Source organism: Buceros rhinoceros, unplaced genomic scaffold (assembly GCF_000710305.1).
Source record: "Buceros rhinoceros silvestris isolate BGI_N320 unplaced genomic scaffold, ASM71030v1 scaffold5065, whole genome shotgun sequence".
In the NCBI taxonomy this organism is placed as follows: Eukaryota; Metazoa; Chordata; class Aves; order Bucerotiformes; family Bucerotidae; genus Buceros; species Buceros rhinoceros.
Window position 1 is genome coordinate 21,782 of NW_010414438.1, and position 507 is coordinate 22,288.

Consider the following 507-nt stretch of genomic DNA (forward strand, 5'->3'; position numbering starts at 1 on the left):
CTCTTTCCCCAAACAAGGTGGCAAGTCAGAATGTTGATCAAATCCAGCCAAGTGAAACTAAAACTGTGGGAAAAGTCGTCGTTGCATCAGCAGTTGAAAACATATCTTCTCAAGAACAGGACATTAGCAGAGAACCTCCAGTGAAAAAGGAAGATGGTGAACTACTGATGGGCTCTGTTACAGAGAAAAAAGATGTCAATGGGAAGGATAAACCTCATGGAGGTAGCTGTGTCACTGAAAAGTTTCCAGAACTGGCTTTTCAAGATGCCCTTATGATCAGTGGGGAAGGTATTATATCTGGAGCATTGAAAGACGTTTATGACAGGAGTGTCACAAATCTTTTTGAACAGGAAAGAAAGGACATAGTCAAGGAATCTTCAAAAGGGGTAGAAAGTGAAGAACATAGACTGACAGAGCAAATGAAAGACACTAAAATGGAAACTAACCACAAGATTTGTGGAAATGACCTAACTACCTTCACATCTGTGCAAACATATGATATTCCTG

General features: G+C 40.2%; 1 protein-coding gene across 1 annotated transcript in view; it reads left to right on the top strand.

The window, feature by feature from the left end:
• The window catches only part of LOC104494276 (death domain-containing protein 1-like), a gene marked incomplete at its 3' end in the record, with an annotated part of 10,815 nt that overhangs the window by 5,125 nt on the left and 5,183 nt on the right, over positions 1-507 (top strand). The window contains exon 3 of the mRNA XM_010137086.1: positions 4-507. Coding sequence (XP_010135388.1) covers positions 4-507 — 504 coding nt within the window. The remainder of the gene's footprint in view (positions 1-3) is intronic.